The sequence below is a fragment of the Schistocerca serialis genome, chromosome 3 (assembly GCF_023864345.2).
Source record: "Schistocerca serialis cubense isolate TAMUIC-IGC-003099 chromosome 3, iqSchSeri2.2, whole genome shotgun sequence".
In the NCBI taxonomy this organism is placed as follows: Eukaryota; Metazoa; Arthropoda; class Insecta; order Orthoptera; family Acrididae; genus Schistocerca; species Schistocerca serialis.
Genome location: NC_064640.1, coordinates 120,685,824 through 120,703,736, shown reverse-complemented (window position 1 = coordinate 120,703,736; position 17,913 = coordinate 120,685,824). Strand labels below are relative to the sequence as shown.

The following is a 17,913-nucleotide window of genomic DNA, read 5'->3' as shown; positions in this document are numbered from 1 at the left end:
ACAGAAAATAACTTCAGTCGTTTCACACTTTCCTAGGACACTACTGACATCTGGGAACTTGTTCCATATGCTCAGACCTTTCTTAAATCAGTAGAGGGGCACTGTGTCCAACACTGTCTGGAAATCTAGGAATTTCACCTGTTATTCACAGGATATCATGTGAAAAAAAGGGCAAGCTGAGTTTTGCGTGAGGGATGCTTTCTGAATCCATACTGATTTGTGAACAGAAGTTTCTCTGTCTCAAGAAAATATATTCGAACTGAGAATATGTTCAAGAATTCTGCAACCAGCCAATGTTAAGGATATTGCTCTGTAATTTTTTTGGATTAGTTCTTTTGCCCATCTAATACATATGCCTAATATGAAAGCATTGTGAGATGGCATAAAGGATATCAATGAAACTACCCCTTCCCTTGGAACATTCATTTACAAACATTTTGCATTTGAAAACAAATTTTTTTGCAGTGTGATGTGCAACAGAACGACGTTCTTGGCAACCCTCTGATACCCCTTCCCTCTCACTAACTGCACACTCCACCCACCCCACCCCCTTCCTCTCCACATCTATGCTGGCCTATGACTCTCTCTCTCTCTCTCTCTCTCTCTCTCTCTCTCTCTCTCTCTCTCTGCCTACAGTGCCCAAATCCTCTAATGATGACTTCTGGCATCATCAATTTATTCAGCTTTATATCATTAGTGTTACTATGTTTCTTTTTACAGTACGCAAATCTCTCAAATGCTATTGGCCCTTATTCTTACACAGAGGAGGATAATTCCATGCCACCACCAGTACTATGCATCTGTCATTATAAAGAAGGTACAATATTTGGTTTCAATGAGAGCTACGTTTTTAACTCTGAAATTGAAGAAGGTGAGTAAGTGGTGTCTGATCTTCTTAATTCTATTCAGTAATCATGTCAGATATGCTGCAGAAAAGAATTAACAGGTCACTTTATTGAAAACCTATCATTTTCCCCCATTACAATACAGAAGTTTGAAATACAGCACAGTTGCCCACAACATACTTCCTTAATAGTGCAACAGTGCAGTACCCTGTGACATCATCCTGTGGCCTGGGGATGCTTCAGACAGCAAGGTGACAGCTCAGAAGTTCATGTGATGTGTAAGGTGGGTTAATGATGTCAAATTGACACCAAATTCTACAATTCTGCGTAACACCACAGTGGACATATTACAGATGGAAACTTCGTCACATCCCCTCCCTTATCTACATCTACGTGATCACTCTGCTAGTCACAATAAAGTGCCTGGCAGAGGGTTCAATGAACCACCTTCATGCTGTCTCTCTACCGTTTCACTCTCGAATGACACGTGGGAAAAACGAGCACTTAAATTTTTCTGTACGAGCCCTGATTTATCTTATTTTATCGTGACGATCATTTCTCCCTGTGTAGGTGGGTGGCAACAGAATGTTTTCGCTATCGGTGGAGAAAACTGGTGATTGAAATTTCATGAGAAGATCCCATTGCAACGAAAAACACCTTTAATGATTGCCACTCCAATTCACGTATCATGTCTGTGACACTATCTCCCTTATTTCGCGATAATACAATACGAGCTGGCCTTCTTTGTACTTTATCAATGTCGTCCATCAGTCCCATCTGATGCGGATCCCACACCACACAGCAATACTCCAGAATAGGGCAGACGAGCGTAATGTAAGCAGTCTCTTTGGTATACCTGTTGCACCTTCTAAGTGTTCTGCCAATGAATCAGTCTTTGGTTTGCTCTACCCACAATATTATCTATGTGATCGTTCCAATTTAGGTTATTTGTAATTGTAATAACTAAGTATTTAGTTGAATTTACAACCCTCAGGTTTGTGTGACTTATTGCGTAATCGAAATTTAGCTGATTTCTTTTAGTACTCATGTGAATAACTTCATACTTTTCTTTATTCAGGGTCAATTGCCACTTTTTGCACCGTGCAGATACCTTATCTAAATCATTTTGCAAGTCATTTTGAACATCTGATGATTTTACAAGATGGTAAATGAGAGCATCATCTGCAAACAATTTAAGACGGCTACTCAGATTGTCTCCTATGTTGTTAATATAGATCAGGAACAATAGAGGGCCTATAACACTTCCTTGGGGAATGCCGGATATTACTTCTGTTTTACTTGATGACTTTCCATCTATTACTACGAACTGTGACCTTTCTGACAGGAAATCACGAATCCAGTTGCACAACTGAGGCGATACTCCATAGGCACGCAGTTTGATTAGAAGACGCTTGTGAGGAACTGTGTCCAATGCTTTCTGGAAATCTAAAAATATGGAATCAATTTGATATCCCCTGTCAATACCACTTACTCTACTTCATGAGTATAAAGAGGTAGTTGTGTTTCACAAGAATGATATTTTCTGAATCCGTGCTGACTATATGTCAATAAATTGTTTTCTTCGAGGTACTTCATAATGTTAGAATACAGTATATGTTCTAAAACCCTACTGCAAATTGACGTTCGTGATATAGGCCTGTAATTCCGCGCATTACTCCTACTTCCCCTTTTGGGTATTGGTGTGACTTGAGCAATTTTCCAGTCTTTAGGTACGGATCTTTCTGTGAGCAAGTGGTTGTATATAATTGCTAAATATAGAGCTATTCTATCAGCATACTCTGAGAGGAACTTGACTGGTATACAATCTGGACCGGAGGCCTTGCCTATATTAAGTGATTTAAGCTGCTTTGTTACACCGAGGATATCTACTTCTATGTTTCTCATCTTGGCAGTTGTTTGTGATTGGAATTCAGGAATATTTATTTTGTCTTCTTTGGTGAAGGATTTTCGGAAAACCGTGTTTAGTAACTCTGCTTTAGTGGCACTGTCATCAGTGGCTTCACCATTGTTATCGCGCAGTGAGGGTATTGATTGTGTCTTGCCACTGGTGTGTCTTATGTATGACCAGAATCTCTTTGGGTTTTCTGCCAGATTTTGAGACAGAATTTCATAGTGGAAACTATTAAAAGCATTTCACATTGAAGTACGCACTATATTTCGAACTTATGTAAAACTTTGCCAATCTTGGGGATTTTGCGTTCTTTTAAATTTGGCATGCTTTTTTCATTGCTTATGCAACAACGATCTGATCCATTTTGTGTACCATGGGGGATCAGTACCATCACTTATTAATTTATGTGGTATATACCTCTCAATTGCTGTTGATACTATCTCTTTGAAAACATTCCACAACTTTTCTACACTTACATGATCAGATCAGAAGAAATGAAGACTGTCTCTTAAAAAGGCGTTAAAAGCATTTTTATCAGCTTTTTTAAATAGATATATTTTGCATTTCTTTTTGATGGTTGTGGGTGTTACGTTACTCAGCCTAGCAGCAACTGCCTTGTGGTCGCTAATCCCTGTATTCGTCACAACGCTCACTATTTGTCGAGGATTATTTGTTGCTAAAGGTCAATTTTGCTTTTGCAACCATTTACGCTTCGAGTGGGCTCATGAACTAATTGTTCAAAATAATTTTCTGAGAAAGCATTCAGTACAATTTCGGATGATGTTTTATGCCTGCCGCCGGCTTTAAACGTATAATTTTTCCAGCATATCAAAGGTAGATTGAAGTCGCCACCAACTGTAATTGTATGAGCAGGGTACTTATTTGAAATGAGACTCAAGTTTTCTTTGAACTGTTCAGCAACTATGTCTTCTGAGTCAGGGGGTTGGTAAAACGATCCGATTAATAGTTTAGTCCAATTGTCAAGTATAACCTCTACCCATACTATTTCACATGAACTATCTACTTCAATTTCGCTACAAGGCAAACTACCTCTGACAGCGATAAATACTCCACCTTCTATCCTTTCTGAACACTGTTAGATTGTTTGAAAAAATTTCAGCTGAACTTATTTCCGGCTTTAGCCAGCTCTCTGTACCTACAGCTATTTGAGCTTCAGTGTTTTCTATTAGGGCTTGGAGCTCTGGTTCTTTCCCAACACAGCTATGACAATTTACAACTACAATACCAATCGTTTCTACAACTATCTTGCTGTGTTGTACCTGCCCACTTTGACGGATGGCCTTTCTGTGGTTCCCTGAGACCCTCTAACCTGAAAAATCGTCCAGTCCCTTCCACACTGCCCCCGCTGCCCATGTAGCAGCCTCCTGTGTGTAGTGGTCTCCTGACCTATTAAGCGAAACCTGGAAACCCACCACCCGATGGCGCAAGTCAAGGAATCTGCAGCCTACACAGTCACAGAACCGCCTGAGCCTCTGATTCAGACCTTCCATTCGGCTATGCACCAAAGGACCACAGTCGGTTCTATTGACAATACTGCAGATAATGATCTCCGCCTTAATCTCGGAAGCAAGACTGGCAGTCTTTACCATTTCCGCAAGCCGCCCAAAACCAGACAGAGTCTGCTTCGATCCAAAGTGACACATGTCACTGGTACTGACATGAGCCACCACCTGCAGTTGGCTGCACCCTGTACTCTTCATGTCATCCAGAAGCACCCTTTCCACATCCGGAATGACTCCCCCGGAATGCACACGGAGTGCACACTGGCTTCCTTCCCCCTCCTTGGCAGCCAAGTTCCTAAAGGGCCTCATTACGTGCCTAATGTTGGAGCTCCCAACTACCAGCAAACCCACCCTCTGTGAATGCCCAGACCTTGCTGGCTGAGAAGCTTCCTCTGGAACAGGGTGGACGACTGCATCTGGCTGAGAGATATCGTCAGCCACAGATAACGCCCGAAACCTGTTTGTCAAACGAACCAGAGAGGCCCTACGATCGGTTCCTTCGAAAGCTTTTCGCCGCGTGCCAGACTTTGGAATGATCTCCCGCTCGACCACGGGTGAGGGGTCAGCCTCAGTGCAGGCAGTATCCGGGGAGGTCACAGCAGTGGACCAATTGGAGAACACGTGGGACGTGTTCGACGTCCCTCGCATTCCCGCATCCGATCCCCCACAGTGATGCCCTTTGGCAGCAGCCTCAAACTGTGGGATGGAAACCAACGCAGCCTGAAGCTGTGAGCAAAGGTTCACCAGCTCAGCTCGCATCTGTACACAACAATCACAGTTCCTATCCATTACTGCAGTCTCTCCTGTTTGAAGCTCGTAAAAATATGTAACAAGGGAACAGTGTACTCGCCTTATTAGAAGCAGAAACTTGCGGTGCGCTCTTGTTGATGGTCTGATGGTCTAACTTACCGATGTCTCACCCTTTCTCTTGATGCCTTAGTGATATAGGTCAGAACTGTGATGCCCAGTGTTGAAATCATGTGGTTTTATTATGGTTGGGGAAAACAGTTAAGACACACAACTGTTCATAATTGACAGGAACAGGTCACAGCAGGTGGCTAAAGGGCATCAGTGAATTGTAATGTGCAACAGAATGATTGCCATAACAACCTTTGACAACCCCGGATGATTCAACCCTTCTCTAAGGGTATTGTTGGGCTGCAACCCCATTGAATATGATCCTACTCCTTTCCCTTTGGAGTGTAGTGCAACCACAATTCTTGTTGTTGGATACAGTGCAGGAGCACTGTGGACTGTACAAAGCCATTCTGTGACATTTGAACATGATCTGGAGAAGCAAACAGTGTCCATGCTTCTTCAGTCCTAGTGTTTCCAGCTGCCCAGTGAGGTTAATCACGGGGGGGTGCGACACTGACACGTGTGTGAATTAAACAGCGAAGGCTCCCTCTAAGACCCCCAGTTTGGCAACCACCTCAGTCCTACCTGCATGCCTTTGTTGTACACTTTAAAAATGTACCTGTACAGAGGCAACCCTTGATGGCTTCTTTCAACAACCCTCAGGTTCTGCATGTGCGCAAGAAGGTACCAGTGCAGCAGAGTAGCACCACACAGCTGAAGGATATAGAGGAGGTGTGCTCAACAAAGTTGCCTGTATGTCACTGATAATATTGCCAAACTATGGGGGAAGGGGAGGGGTCTTGAAGGGACCCTTTGCAGTTTCATTCATGCATGTGCGAATGTTGCACTCCCTCTTAGATTATCATGTCACAGGACAGCAAGAAACGCAAAGACTGAAAAGTATAAACACCCTTTGCTGCTTCAGATCAAGTTCGTATTTCAGCAAATGGTTTTGTATGGTCCCAAGTGATTCCACCCTGTATACCAGAGCAAAAATTGTCATCGTTACACTCAAAAGGGATCAGATAATGTACAACGGGCTGCCCCGCACCCTTGCCCCTCCCCCCCCCCCCCCCCCCCTGATGTTTGGGTATCATCCTCCTCCTATTAATGCTGCCTCCACACCCCTGTGAGGTAGTTGACTCTCTGTCTGCTGCAGATGTCAGTCCCTTACTCCCAGCCAGAGAAGAAATTACTTCCTCTGGTACCCCTTACCAGGAAGGGGTCCCTCGGGTCATTCCCTTTTTTCTAATACTCTGCAACTGGATGACAGCTAGTGGTTGAAGGAGCCACAGGCTGCATTTCAAAGGACTTTGTATTCCTCTTCTGTCCCAGAGTATGAGGCAAACAAGCCCTCACAGGAGAATAAATTGTCAAAGGATAAGAAACAGTCCTCCAAAACAGGGGGACATTCTGGAGACCCCTGTGGTGCCCGACCCCACATGTTCCATCTGTGTATCGGAGGCAGAGTTACTGGTGGCCCTTGTGGCCACGGACCCCCACTCCCCCCCCACTCCCCCCCCACTCCCCCCCCCCCTTCACCGCCACACACAGTCCCTGATTCAGAACAAATGTGTGTGGATGATGTAACTTCACAACCAGTGGTAGCAGGTGGCCTTGATGCATGACCTGCGTCCTTGGTCGCTTCACACCCCCCCCACAGGATACTGACAGCATGATCTTCCATTGGAACTGTAGCAGTTTTTTCACCACTTGGCTGACCTATCATGTATTTTGTGTGTTAACCCTGTTTTTTTGCATCACCCTCCAGGAAACTTGTTTCCCAGCAATGTGGACCCTTTGTGGATATCGAGACTGTTTTAAGAATTGCACTGACTATGAAAGAATGTCAGGTGATGTTCTCACGTATGTTCTGGACTCTGTGTACAGCAAACATGTGCCAGTTGTGTGTGATACTGGAAGCTGTGGCTGTTCATGTGAAGACCTCTCTTGAGTTTAGCATCTGTAATGTCTATCTCCCTCCCGATGATGAAGTGTCCCAAAACACTTCGTCTGCACTGTTTTCTCAGCTCCCCTCAGTCTTCTTAATATTGGGTGACTTCTGTGACCACAGCCCTTTGTGGAGTGGAACTATAACCACTTGCTATGGTAAAACTGTCAAAAACTTGCTCGCAGAGCTCAAACTTTGTTTCTTGAATACTGGTGTTCCCACAAACGTCAGTGTAGCATATGGGTCTTATTTGGCCATTGATTTTTATATTTGCATCCCAGGTATCCATCTATCCGTTGGAGTGTCCGTGGTGAACTGAGGAACAGTGAACATTTTCCAATTGTTTTGATCCTCCCTCAGCATCACTTGCTTACGTGTCCACCCAGATGGTTTCTCTCAACAACTGATTGGGATGCTTTCACCACTGTTGTCTCCCTTCATACCCCGCCATATGGAGTTGTCAATGAGATTGTCCAGAGCACAACTGTAGCTTTTCTATTGGCAGCTGACTCAGTAATCCTGTCTTCCATGGGATCCTCCATTGGAAGACAGTACAGTGGTGGGCCCTCAAAGTGGATCCTCAAAATCGCCGTGGCCATTTAGAGATCACACATGGGCTCTCAAACACTATAAGCGACATCCATTGATGGAGCATCTCATTACCTTTAAACATCTCTGTGCCCAGGTCTGCCACCTCATAAAATGACAGAAACAAGAATGCTGGGAGCAAGTACATTGCTACCATTGGACCACATACCCCTCCTTCATGGGTTTGGGTGAAGATTCAACACCTCTGTGGACAGTGACACCCCACAGCTGTACCTGGTAACCCTGTGAATGGTGATTTCTGCACTTATCTAGTGGATGATGCCAAATATTTTGCTTTTCAGTATGCACTAGTCTCTGCATCTGAGATTTATCAGCCTGCATTTTGTCTTCCTTTACCAGTTTATACATGTCACCTGGAACCTTCAAATGCTCCACTCAGTGAGAGGGAGTGCCCTAGCCCTTTACTCTTATACAGCTCATAGGCCAGACTGCATCCACAGCCAAATGCTCTCATACTTATCAGTGGATTGTCAGTGTCACATCCTTGCCATATTCAGTGGTATCTGGAGTGAGGGTGAGCTGTCTCAATGGTGAGAAAGCGTGATCACACCAGTACTCGCTGTGGCCGAGCGGTTCTAGGCACTTCAGTCTGGAACCACACGGCTGCTACGGTCGCAGGTTCGAATGCTGCCTCGGGCATGGATGTGTGTGATGTCCTTAGGTTTACTTAGAACTAAGTCTAGGGGACTGATGACCTCAGATGTTAAGTCCCATAGTGCTTACAGCCATTTGAACCAATTTTGAACACCAGTACTGAAACTGGGTAAACACCCACTTGAGATGGACAGTTGTCACCTATTTAGACTCACCACTGTTCTCTGCAAGTTGCTTCGACATGTAGTGAGCAGACAGCAGTGTTGGTACCTTGAGTCTTTGGGTCTTTTCGCCAATGCTCTTCTTCTGCTGATGATTTGGTCTGTGTGGAGTCTGCTCTTCTGTCAGCTGTTGCCCAGTGTCAACATTTTAATCACTGTCTTCTTTTACTTGCATAAGGTTTATGGCACCACATCCTCATTACCCTCCATGAGTGGGCTGTCTGGGGCCAACTTCTGAATTTTGTCTGGAACTTCTTGTCTTGCCAAGCTTTCCAGGTTCAGTTTGGTGCTTCCCGCAGTATTCCCCATATAGAAGAGAATGGGGCCCCACAGAGCTCTGTATTGCATTTGCTCCTTTTTCTGGTAGCTACCAACAGTCTGGCTGCAGCTGTGGGGTCTACGGTGTTACTCTCCATGTATGCTGGTGACTTTTGCATCACTATTGCTCCTCAGCTGTGGGTGTTGCTGAATGCTGACTGCAGGTTGACATACAAAAGGCACAGTCCTGGGCTCTCACCTGTGGCATCTGGTTCTCTGCCACCAAGACATGTCATGCACTTCTGTCACCATCGTACAGTCCATCTCCAACCTGAACTCTACCTTGATGAATGAATGCACAGTGTAGTGGAGTCGTACCGTTTTTTTTTTGGGATTGATCTTCAATGCCTGGTTAACGTTTCTTCTCCATCTTTGCCAGCTTAAGCAATCATGCTGATCACACCTTAATTCTCTTCGTTGTCTCAGTAATACCATCTGGGGTGCAGACCACTCTACAGTTTTTTGGTTGTGCCACGCTCTGATCCTGTCATGTGTTGACTGTGGCAGCCTGGCGTATGACTCAGCACCACCTTCAGCTTTGCAGATCCTGTATCTGATACACCATAATAGGGTCTGACTTGCAACAGGTGCCTTTCACATCAGCCTTGTGAACAGCCTACTCACAGAGGCTGGCATCCTTCCCCTACATACCAGGTACCAACAACTGCTGCTTAACTATGCAATACACATTTGCTACTACCCTGATAGCCAAACTACTGTCCCCTTTTTCCTGGTAGGGAGATCTGCCTCCCACAACAGAGGCCAAGGTTAGGACTCACAATCACAGTTCAGATACAGAGTCTGTGCTCTGAAATCCATATTTTCCCACTGCCGCCTCTTTTCGGGGAGAAATGACGTGCTCCCTCATGGTGTGTAGCCCATCCTCGGATCCTCCTCAACCTTTCCTTCTGACCGAAAAACTCAATAGGCCCTACAGTTTTTTGCTGCCTGTTCATGGACTTCCTTGGCACATATCTGGGCTCAGATGTGGTGTACATTGATGAGTCTATGGTTGACAGATGAACCGATTTTGCCTTCACACATGCAAGGTGCAGTGAACTGTGCTACCTACTGAACAGATGCGATGTATACACTGCAGAATTGTTCAAGTTCTCAGCCACCTTCATTCTTGCATGCCAAGTTGTTCTTAAGCCAGCAACAACTCTTCCAGTAGTCTCCAAGCTGTCAGCCAGTGCTACTCTTGGCATCCATTGTTTGTGACTATCAAGGATCTCCTGTATGACCTCCACCATGCTAGATGATTGGTTGCCTTTTTATGGACTCCTGGTCACATTGAGATCCCAGGGAATGAACATGCTGAACAGTTGACAAAGTTGGCTACCAGGATGCCAACTTGGGAAATGGGGGACCAGAACCAGACCTTTGGTTGACTACACCAATTGTTGTTGTTGTTGTTGTTGTTGTTCTTGTTGTCATGCCCTGGTTTCTCCGAATAAACTAGAAACCACAACGGAGACCACGACCATTTGGCAGACTTCCCTTCATGCTTGTCACAGGGAATCTATTGTCCTCTCTCAGCTTTGGATTGGCACACTTCGCTGACCTGTGGCCACATCTTCCAACTGCACTGTCAGTATATTGTCTGTCTTACAGTGACCTACATCCTACTGGACTGCTCTAATATGGCTGCCCTTAGGCTTGCTGACACACTACGTCTGGTACTAGCATATGATGCTAAAGCATCTGATTTGGTTTTACGTTTTGCCCATGGAAGTGGTTTTTACTCCTCAGTCTGGCGTAGAACATGTTAGCCTCATCAGCTGCTTGAGGGACTGGATGGGTGCCCAGTTGTTTGCTCTCACCCGGGGGGGCCACAGTTGCACTTGCTCAGTGGTCTGGCCTGGCTCCGGCCCATACACCTTTTTAATTCTCTTAATTCTTTTATATCTACCATTGGTTGACAGACTCGTAGTCGTTGTTCTCTGTCCTGAAATTTTATCTTGTCAATGTAGCTAGTTTTCTTGCAGTAATGGAGGATATGGAAGCACCAGACAAATGCAGATAGTATGTCTCCAGTCACATAATGTGTCTGGGGGCATCCAGCTGCTTTCTGGATAGGGCAACTCTCCCACCTTCCCTCTCCCACCCTCTTTCACTTCTACTGGCTTCTATTTCTTGGTTTTCTTGGTTCTCTGATACAGTCAAGACCATTGGAATTTGTCTTTTGTGTGTTTCCTCCCTGGGAACTATCCCATCATGACACACTAAGGATTAAAGGACCAGTGACCTTGTAGTTTGGTCCCTTTAACCATATTAACACATCCATCCCTCCATTAATGGGCTAAAGCCCCACAGTGTCCTTAGAGAATGGTTGGAGTGTGTGTGTGTGTGTGTGTGTGTGTGTGTGTGTGTGTGTGTGTGTGTGTGTGTGTGTGTGTGTGTCAGCAGCATTAAAGGTTTTGAGAAAATCGTTCTGTTGCACGTCACCCTGTAAAGTGTCATTTTCACTGTGTAATATATGTAAATGAATGCCCGAAGGGAAGGGGTGGTTTTATTGATGCTATTTCTGCCACCTCTTGAGGCCCTCCATGTAAATTCTGAGTGAATGTATGTCTGAAATGTTTCCCTCGGCCACCTGTAAGAAAACCATGTGTTTCAGCATTAAGCATCATGGTTCTGGCTTATATCGCAGAGGTGTCAACAGAAATGGTGAGTTGTGGGTAAGGAGGGAGAGTATGACCACCTTCCCATCATATGACACGTCCACACGGAGTTGGGCAGAATTTTGGTGAAATTTGGTGTCAATATGACATCATTAACGCACCTTACACACCACATGAACTTCTGAGTTCTGGCCATTCTTTGCATGTATCTACAAATTGTTTGAAGCATCACTGTGCCCGAGGATGATGTCCCAGTGCACCATGCTTTTCTAACATCATAGAGGAAGGCTGTAGGTACTTATGTGCCAAATTTGAAACCTCTGCATCACAATGAGGGAAAATAATGGAGTTCCTAAAAAGTGACTCTTTAATTCTTCCGTGTAGTATAGTTTTCTAGGCACTGTGTAGTAATTATTCGCACAGAATAGAAATTAATCATATTGGAACCATCTCAATCAAATATTTGATTTTATCTGTCATGTTCATTCAACTTTTTGCTTGTTCTGACTACTATCCCATAGGCAAAGTATTTTCAAAAGCAGGAAATAGCTGTAGGTGACACTGACATATTTTAAATTTAAATTTATGTGATTGTAATACTATCATCTCCTTATTTTACTGGTGTCTGAACTGCTCAATTGAAGCTTTTTGATGCTTCTATTTATGTTTTGATAATTTAAAAGCAATTATGAAACTTCCTGGCAGATTAAAACTGTGTGCCCGACCAAGACTCGAACTCGGGCCCTAGCTCAGTTGGTAGAGCACTTGCCCGCGAAAGGCAAAGGGCCCCGAGTTCGAGTCTCGGTCGGGCACACAGTTTTAATCTGCCAGGAAGTTTCATATCAGCACACACTGCGCTGCAGAGTGAAAATCTCATTCTAAAAGCTAATATGTTCGAACTTGAATCCCATATATATTTTTTGCTTACTTGCAGTGTGTATAAACATGAAAAATACAACAAAACCTTATTCAAGTGAGGAATATCTTAGAGAGAAAAAAGTAAATATCAATTTTTCTGCTTTGGTGAAGGCAACATTGAAATTTTCTGTGAAGACGATAAACTTCAAAGCTGCTGGACCAATTACTCCTCCTGACTGCTACAAATTTGACATTGAGGTTTGTGACAGTGTTCTATTTCTTTACAGTGTAGTTTGTCAGTAACTATTATTAATAATAGTGAGAACATTGTAAATTTACAGTTCAAAAGGATTGTGTGAGGCACTTAACCGTGATTCCAGTCTCATACATTCCCATTGAAATGGCTGTTGTACATTTTATATAACTTCTGAATCATGGCAATCTGTTTCCTGCATTTTTCAGTATGATCCAGTAGTTTGTGTGATCAACTGTCTGTATCTCTGTTAAATTGGCACATCATTTTTTGACATAATAATGAGTGTCTTCCCAGACAACACTCAATTCCTTTGTAAGTACATGATAGGTGAACATTAGCCCCCAAGCCTTTGCAGTGCTTCATTCCATTTAGTGCTGCATGTTCTAACACCTGTTGTTCTAAGTACAATAATTATTAGCTGAAATTATCAAAAATTAAGTTCTTGATTTGCAGACGATGTAATGGGAACAGCAAGCTGCTGAATATCTCGGAGACACATTTTCATCAAATAGTATCGCAGACTTGACTCCTTGAGCGATGTCCTGAACATCTTTACTTATGGAGCATCGACAATGGCTTTTGCTTTTCCACTGACAAAACTGTTTGTATTAATTTCTGGTGGCACAATTGGGTTTTTGCCCTGTCTTTACATCTTGGGCCTGTTACTCTTCCGTTCATTGAAACTACGAAATTACTGGGGCTCAGGCTTGGTAGAAAACTTCCTTGGTCCACCAACATGTACTACCTGGCTGCTGGCTGTATGCTGTCTGCTGTCCTCCAATGTTCTGTGTGACCTCGGCGATACTTCTGGGGGAGAGCATAAGACCACCCTCCTCTGTCTGTATCTGTCCCTTGTCCATTCAAAACTAGACTACAGCTGTTTTGTTTATGCATCTGCACAATAATCCCTCTTATGGTGTCTCAATATTATCCACAATTTTGGCATCCGTTTGGCCACTGGTACCTTTTACCCTAGCCTGTTATGAGTCTGCATGCCGAAGCTGCCGAACTACTGCTGTCATACCACTGTGACTTTCTGTTCAGCAGATATGCGTGTTGTTTATCTGCCTTGCCTGGCCACCCATCCTATGCCCTGCTTTGATGACTCCTCTGACTGCCAATATGGGGCATGTCCCTCTTCTCTGTTAACTGCTGGAGCTTAACTTCACGCTACCTGCCACTTTCCCAATGGATGTGAACCCTTCACCACCTTGGCTTCGCGCAGCGGCCCGCACTCACCTCAACCTTCATTCGCTTCGTAAAGTCCCTACTCCAGCCTCACTCATCACTTTAAGTTTAACAACCTTCACACGGAGCTTTGTGATATTACCTTCATGTGCACTGATGGCTCTGACTGACCGTGGTGTCGGGTGTGCCTTTGTTATTGTCACAGACATTTTTCGGTATCTGCTTCCAGACCGCTGCTCAGTATTTATAACAGAGCTCTGAACCCTGTATCAGACGACGCACTACATCCGACAACACAGGCTTTTCAATTGCGTCATCTGCTCTGACTCTCAAAGTGCTCTTCAGGGACTCAGTGTGCTGTACATCTTCCATACCATAGTGCAATAGGTCCAGTAGTGCTGTCACTTGCTCACTCTTGATGGAGCCACTGTGATGTTTGTGGGTTTCTGGTCGCATCGGTCTGACAGGAAATGTGATCGCTGACACTGCTGTCAAGGCTGCAGTCCTCGTACCTTGGCAAGCTAGTTGTTACATTCCCTCTGATGATCTGTGTTACCATCTGTCAAGCAGGTGGTGTCACTTTGCCATCACCACTGGTCCTGCCTTCATGAGAAAAAGCTCCAGGGAATTGAGCCTCTCCCATTGGCATGGATGACCTCCTCTCGGCCCACTCACCATGAGGAGATCATTTTAACTAGGTTGCATTTGGGCACTGTCTTTTTAGCCATTGCCATATGGTAAGTTGTGCTCCTCCTCCGTTATGTGCTCATTGCCCTCAACCTCTGACGGTTCACCATTTCCTGATGGACTGCCCTTTTTTAACCACTTACATTCTCATTTACGTTTGCCGTCAGAGTTATTGGCCGTTTTAGCAAATGATGTGTGGGCTGTCAACCGCATTTTATGTTTTATCTGTCATAGCAATATGGTGAATAACATTTAATCTTTAGTTCAAGACCTGTTTCTTGATGGTGTATTTTATGGACCTTTCTCCAAGTCTCCATTTTAGCTGTCTTTCCTTCCATTGATTGGGCTTAACATGTAGTCATTTTTAACTTTTTTTTCCATAGTGTTCTACAGTTCTGACAAGGGCGCGTATGACCCTAGTTGTTTTTACAACCTAAAACAAAATAAAACAAAACAATTGAATAGCATCAGAGAAAGGAATTAATTAAACTAAGTATTTAACTTCTGGGTGTTGAGTAATGAAGTCCTGGGTTTTTGCACATGAATTAATAACCTGACAACTATTTGCATTTGGTCTTATTTTTTCCAGTTGCACCAATTACAGTGCCACTGGTCCTCAGTTATTGTAAACTCTGAACGTACTTCAGTGACCACTGTTGGGGTTGACAGTGGGAGATTGTGTGTTATGGAGAGCAGGGGTATTGGCTCAGTTGTCTGGACTATGAGAATGGTTCAAACCTCAACTTGAAAAAAGTCTGCACGTGAAGGTGTGCTACATGCTGTAGTGTGGATGGCTCTTCAGGTAAAACAATTGCTACTGGGCAACCTCGGTGGCATCTGCTGGCTCCAGTTGTATGAGGATTACCCAGCCAAGAAGGGCTCTGTCTGGGTGGACGTTTATTTCCGTAGCTCCTTGCGGCAACAAAATGTTTTTCACTGTTTAATTTCAAACTCCTGATGGAAACATGTGTCATTAGGAGTATCAACACTGTGCTAACAGTCATCTTAACAGAAAAATTGAGTGTATTATGGAGTAAAGGAGACCTCACTGTATAATAGAAGTATTAAGTCATTGACAGCCACATAAAAAAGAATGAAAACTTGTTAGCATTCAGATAGCTACATTGTACTGGCTGAATACACAATGCAGGGACTGCAGTTGTGCAAGTGGGTTTGGCCGAGGTGGTGTTGGGTAGGGTGGTGGTGGTGGTGGTGGTGGTATGTGATAGGTGGGAAGCAGGAAGAGGGGTTTGGAATAGGTAGCTGGTGGCGTGGGAGGCAGCTGATGTGTGGGATAGGAATGCAGGATGGGGAGGCAGCAGTTGTATGGAGGGGGGGGGGGCTCAGTATTCATTTCCTGTGTACAGGCTTGACGACCCCGGGTTCCTGAGCTGGGGACTGGTAAGCACTGCCAGTTCTCTGGTACTGTAAGCTCCAGGCATGCTTCAGCAACCACCATGCTGTCCTGCAGTGGAGTATCTTTAGTTTCGGAGAATGGGGTCCTTGGCTTCACCACCTGTATTGCGAAGAAGGTACACACCTCTACAAAAAGCCCCTAAACCTCAAAATGTACTACGGGCTGATGAGGTGAATGGCTGTTGAGGTAAAACAGTCTCTAGTGGGCAACCTCTGGGGCACCTGCACCTCCCCCCCTCCCCTCTGGGGCACCTGCCCCCCCCCTCCCCAGTTGCCTAAGGCTTGCTTAGGCATCCAGAGCTCTGCCTGGTTCGATGTTTGTTTCTGTAGCATCTCGTGGGATCCCTGTAAAAGGTCTCGTCAAACAACTACTCATGACGGGGCAATTCTATCGTCAGGTAGTGCCTACACCTACTCATCAAAGAGAGGTCGATTGGTCAGTCTTCCTGAGCAGTAGTCTCAGAATAATAGTAACAGGACACTAGTGTGCCATAACACTTTCATTGTAATTAAGAGAATGGGAGGAACCTTCGAGAAGGTCTCCCCGTTCTATATTCACAATGCATTAGAGGGTATTGCTGGATCCTTAAAAACTGTTTAACGAGTTTGTAATGGAACACTTCTAATTCAAACCAAGTATCTAAGCTTCTGGGATATAAAGACTGAGGTGATTATCCAGTCGAGGCTGAGTTGCATAACACCATTAATATCTGTAGAGGCACGGCTACCTGCTTCGATCTATCTGCCAACTCAGACTGTGGTCAATAGGAGATCATGAAGTTGGATGATTCAAAGGGTAAATTTGTTGCTGTACAGTTCACAGGCTATTTTTGAACAAAAGGATTGTGCACAGGAAGTGGAGGCCTGTATCACTTGAGATCCAACAGGCTGCCAGAGTCCATATCCCGGTCTACCAACCACCTCAAACAACGACCTGTACCTAGATGGAATGGCAACTGTTGCTTGGCAATCAGAGCCAGAACTTAAAACACCATCCAGCTACAGAAAACCTTCATGTCTTCAGAACTGTGAGAGCACATAACAGGCGATTGATAAAAGAATGGAAGAGGGCTTCCTGGTAGGAATTCACGGCTTCCAATAATAAGTCCACTTCCACTGCTCAAGTTCAGGAATCAATAACATGGATTTCAGGCTAGAGCAGTACATGTCCCCATATGGCCTTGTCAAGAAATGGGGTCTTGGATGCACCTAAAGACATGGCTCAGATTTTAGCTGAACAGTTTTTTGGTGTCACTGTGTCATCCAGACAAGGTGAGGAAATCTAAAACTTTCCATTCTCCATGTGGTATGTGGAATAAGCTCTGTGGCTAGACACGCTGCTCCAGGACCTGATGAGATTCATTATGCCATGCTCTGTTACTTGTGCCCTGAAGTGAAAGGATAGCTTCTATCTTGTTTCAATGGTGCGATGGCGTCTTTCCATCACAATGGCTGGAGAGCACCATCATTCCGGTGCTCAAACCTGGTCAAAACAGGCTTGATGTGTATAGTTACCGGCCCATCAGCCTCACAAACTTCCTTTGTAAGCTGCTGAAACGTATGGTGTGTCGGCGTTGGGTTGGGTCCTGGAGTCATGTGGCCTACTGGCTCGATGTCAGGGTGGCTTCCACCAGGGTCACTCTACCACTGATAATCTTGTGTTACTCGATTCTGCCATCCGAATAGCCTTTTCCAGACACCAACATCTGATTGCCGTCGTCTTTGACTTAAATAAAAAATACGACCCGACTTGGCAACGTCATAGCCTTACCACATTTGTATGAGTGGGGTCTCTGGGACCTGCCCTCAATTTTATCCAAAACTTACTGTCGCTCCGTACTTTCTGTGTCCAAGTCTGTGCCTCCCATAGTTCCACCCCCCCTACCCCCTCTCACCCCTCACCCCTGCCCCCCACCCCCCACCCCTCACCCCTGCCCCCCTCCCCTCCCCGATATTCTGCATTTCGTATTGCTACTCCAGTACTGGTGTTGCTAGGCAGTGCCTACAGGGAGCCATTCACAAGGTGCAGTCATGGGCTCTATCCCACGGCTTC

General features: G+C 44.8%; 1 protein-coding gene across 2 annotated transcripts in view; it reads left to right on the top strand.

Moving 5' to 3' along the window:
* Positions 1-17,913, top strand: part of LOC126469813 (mucolipin-3-like) — a 170,607-nt gene that overhangs the window by 67,966 nt on the left and 84,728 nt on the right. For both annotated transcript variants that reach the window (XM_050097092.1, XM_050097091.1), the window contains exons 4-5: positions 721-871; positions 12,390-12,571. In XM_050097092.1, the coding sequence (XP_049953049.1) occupies positions 721-871; positions 12,390-12,571 (333 nt within the window). The remainder of the gene's footprint in view (positions 1-720; positions 872-12,389; positions 12,572-17,913) is intronic.